Source organism: Buceros rhinoceros, unplaced genomic scaffold (genome assembly GCF_000710305.1).
Source record: "Buceros rhinoceros silvestris isolate BGI_N320 unplaced genomic scaffold, ASM71030v1 scaffold19337, whole genome shotgun sequence".
In the NCBI taxonomy this organism is placed as follows: Eukaryota; Metazoa; Chordata; class Aves; order Bucerotiformes; family Bucerotidae; genus Buceros; species Buceros rhinoceros.
The window spans coordinates 858-4518 of record NW_010422963.1 but is presented as its reverse complement, the minus strand read 5'-3'; the positions used below and the strand labels follow the sequence as shown (position 1 = coordinate 4518).

The 3661-nt window shown below is 52.8% G+C and overlaps 1 protein-coding gene across 1 annotated transcript; it reads left to right on the top strand.

Moving 5' to 3' along the window:
• Nucleotides 1–2779: 2779 nt before the first annotated feature.
• On the top strand, nucleotides 2780–3523 carry SMAD7 (SMAD family member 7; the record flags this gene model as incomplete). The annotated part of the gene is made up of 1 exon (XM_010140265.1): nucleotides 2780–3523. A coding segment is annotated over one exon (539 nt), but the record flags the coding sequence as incomplete, so codon positions are not given.
• Between the last annotated feature and the right edge of the window lie 138 nt (nucleotides 3524–3661).

The following is a 3661-nucleotide window of genomic DNA, read 5'->3' as shown; positions in this document are numbered from 1 at the left end:
TTTTAAGGTTTTTTTTTTTTTTTTTTTTTTTAATGTGCTGGCAATTAAATGACTCTTTGTAAGAGGCAGCGAGCTGCTTGTTACATGGTCTTCGCTAACGCAAGCACAAATATGAGGATAAAAGGGGTTTTTTGTTTGTTTTTTCTTCCCCGATTCCTCCTGAAAGGGCTGTTTTTACGTTCAGATAAATGCAAACCTATAAGAATTTCAACAGGGTTCAACGGCTGGTGCTCCAAAATACCCTCAACTGCTGTAGAACAAAACCTGGGAAGCTCTGAGCATCACTCAGACAGGGAGGGTGTGGTGGAGGGATGTGATGGGTGGTGAAGATGGGGATGGATCCGGGAGCATCAGCCCCTTGGACCCAGGAGCACCCTCCCCCTGGATCCAGGAATATTAACCTGCTGGATCCGGGAGCATCATTCCCCTGGATCCGGGAGCATCATCTCTCTGGACCCAGGAGCATCCTCCCCCTGGATCCAGGAGTATTAACCTGCTGGATCCAGGAGCATCATTCCCCTGGATCCAGGAGCATCACCCCTCTGGATCCAGGAGCACCCTCCCCCTGGATCCAGGAATATTAACCTGCTGGATCCGGGAGCATCATTCCCCTGGATCCGGGAGCATCATCTCTCTGGACCCAGGAGCATCCTCCCCCTGGATCCAGGAGTATTAACCTGCTGGATCCAGGAGCATCATTCCCCTGGATCCAGGAGCATCACCCCTCTGGATCCAGGAGCACCCTCCCCCTGGATCCAGGAATATTAACCTGCTGGATCCGGGAGCATCATTCCCCTGGATCCGGGAGCATCATCTCTCTGGACCCAGGAGCATCCTCCCCCTGGATCCAGGAGTATTAACCTGCTGGATCCAGGAGCATCATTCCCCTGGATCCAGGAGCATCACCCCTCTGGATCCAGGAGCACCCTCCCCCTGGATCCAGGAATATTAACCTGCTGGATCCGGGAGCATCATTCCCCTGGATCCGGGAGCATCATCTCTCTGGACCCAGGAGCATCCTCCCCCTGGATCCAGGAGTATTAACCTGCTGGATCCAGGAGCATCATTCCCCTGGATCCAGGAGCATCACCCCTCTGGATCCAGGAGTATCAACCCCTTGGACCCAGGAGCATCATCCCCTTGGACCCAGGAGCACCCTCCCCCTGGATCCAGGAATATTAACCCGCTGGATCCAGGAGCATCATTCCCCTGGATCCAGGAGATCCTCCCACCCTCGATTCCTCTATCTCCTGAGCATCCCCTCACCAAATTCCTCTTATCTCGCAGGCAGACGGGGGAAATGCCATCCTGGGTGTGTTTCTTGCCCCGCTGGGTGCACCCTTGCTTGGGGGGCATCTCACTTGGGTTATAGGGGAGGTAACCCAAGCCACCCAGCCCGTCCCCCTCTCGCTCCCTCGCACGGTGCCAGGTTTCAGCAGGGTGTAACTATAAAGTTATCCGCAATAAAGTCCTGGGAGGCACCAAAAAGGGGAGGTGGAAGGACAAACCAGGGCATTCCTCAGTGGATGCTGTCCTGGGGACCCCCCACCACCACCACCGGAGCCCACACCCTTGGTTTCACCCGTGAGCGAGGGTCCCTATTTTGGGGCGTACGCAGTCAGGCCCATTTTTAGTAGCTGCCTCCGGCGACTGGAGAAATATTTTCCTCGCTGGCACAGAAATGAGGAAATTAAAAGTGTGTGGCTGGGCTTGGATTTTTTTTTTTTTTGCTTTTAAAAGCACAGCGCAGGGTTTGAAGCACAACTGGGAGATGGCAGAAAAAACGCCTGGGCTGGGAGAAGGGGCTGAAAAAGGGAGAAAATGGGGCAGCCAGAGGGTCGCTGCCGTTGCTCATGCTGGGCGCGAGGGCTTGAGGGGGTCACTAAGGTGATGGAGGGAGAGCTTTGGGCTGCTGGGTCACCCACCAACCCCGGTCCTGTGATTTCTAGGGATTCTCTGTCAGGAAAAGGGGCTTTTTCACAATTCTCAGCCCCTTGCTTTGTTTTTTGGTCCTACAGCGGAGCCTCAGCGCTTGTATGGGGTAGCTACGGGCAAGCAAGGGCTACAGGAATGAATTTCTGGGTGTTTTGGATGGTTTTAGGCCATTTTTGTTAACAAGCTCAAGTTTATGGTCCCCGTATTGCCACCTTCTGACAATTCTTCCCACGGGTCGGGGCTTCATCCGACGTCTCCATCCTCTTCATCACCCAGGCTCTGCCTATGGGCTGGGAAAAGCCCCATGAACTAGAGCAGCGAGTCCTTGTCCCCCTCCTGTGCCATGAAGTGACCTTCAACGTGATTTTCTTAGCATCAGCTCTTTTTTTTTTTGGTGCCTGCGCACAGCAGATAATTATTTATGGAAATGGATCCATCCTTTGGTGGGTGCAAATAAGGAGTTTTGGGGTGTTTGGTCTTGCTGGCTGGAGAATTTCACCTCTCCTGTTGGCGCGGAAGGTGGTCCTAGTGATGGTTTGGGTGAGGGATAACTGCTGGTGGGTCTCAAGCTACTTCTGAAGGTGGACCTGGTGATTTAGGACCTGTGATTCCAATCAGAGCGAGGCACTGAAGCGGCATGGGAGGAACCCCCCAAACCTGCGTTAAGGCCTTAATAGTGGCCTTACACGTGGCTTTTGGTAACGGTGGATGTGCTGTGGGCAGTGGCATGTGCACGGAGGGCATCATGAAGACGTGGGCAGGCAAGGACCTGCCAGCCTTGTGTTGCTATTGGGTCACCTTACCCCCAGGGTGCTCAATTTCTGCTCTTCTTCCTGTTCTGTAGATTCCCAAGTTCTTCAGGAGCCGGGGGATCGGTCACACTGGTGCGTGGTGGCATACTGGGAAGAGAAGACGCGCGTGGGTCGGCTGTACTCTGTCCAAGAGCCCTCCCTGGATATCTTCTATGATCTACCTCAGGGGAATGGTTTCTGCCTCGGACAGCTCAACTCGGACAACAAAAGCCAACTGGTGCAGAAGGTCCGCAGCAAGATCGGCTACGGCATCCAGCTCACCAAGGAAGTGGACGGCGTGTGGGTGTACAACCGCAGCAGTTACCCCATCTTCATCAAGTCGGCCACACTGGACAACCCCGACTCCAGGACGTTGCTGGTTCACAAAGTGTTCCCGGGTTTTTCCATCAAGGCTTTTGACTACGAGAAGGCATACAGCTTGCAGAGACCCAACGACCACGAGTTCATGCAGCAGCCATGGACCGGATTTACCGTGCAGATCAGCTTCGTGAAAGGCTGGGGCCAGTGCTACACGAGACAGTTCATCAGCAGTTGCCCGTGCTGGTTGGAGGTTATTTTTAATAACCGATGACTCGAGACACAGTGGACTCATGACATTTATACTACTTTGCTGCTATTATTTCCTCCTGAGTGCTTGCTTTTCATGCAACCTTTTTGTTTTTTGTTTTGTTTTGTTTGTTTTTTCTTTCTCCCTCCCCCCCATTTTGAGAAATAGCTTATGGAAAGATGGTTTTTCTTTTTTTGCCTTGGGTATTTCGATAAATTCATCTATTTTTTAAAAGCCTGAATGACCAATAACTCCGGGCGGGGGACGGATCGCGTACGATAATTAGTTCACGCCTCCGAAAGGGTTATCCTACGCGATCGACCCATTCGGAAGCCACTGGCTCCATGTCACCACCCCTTCTCTTGGA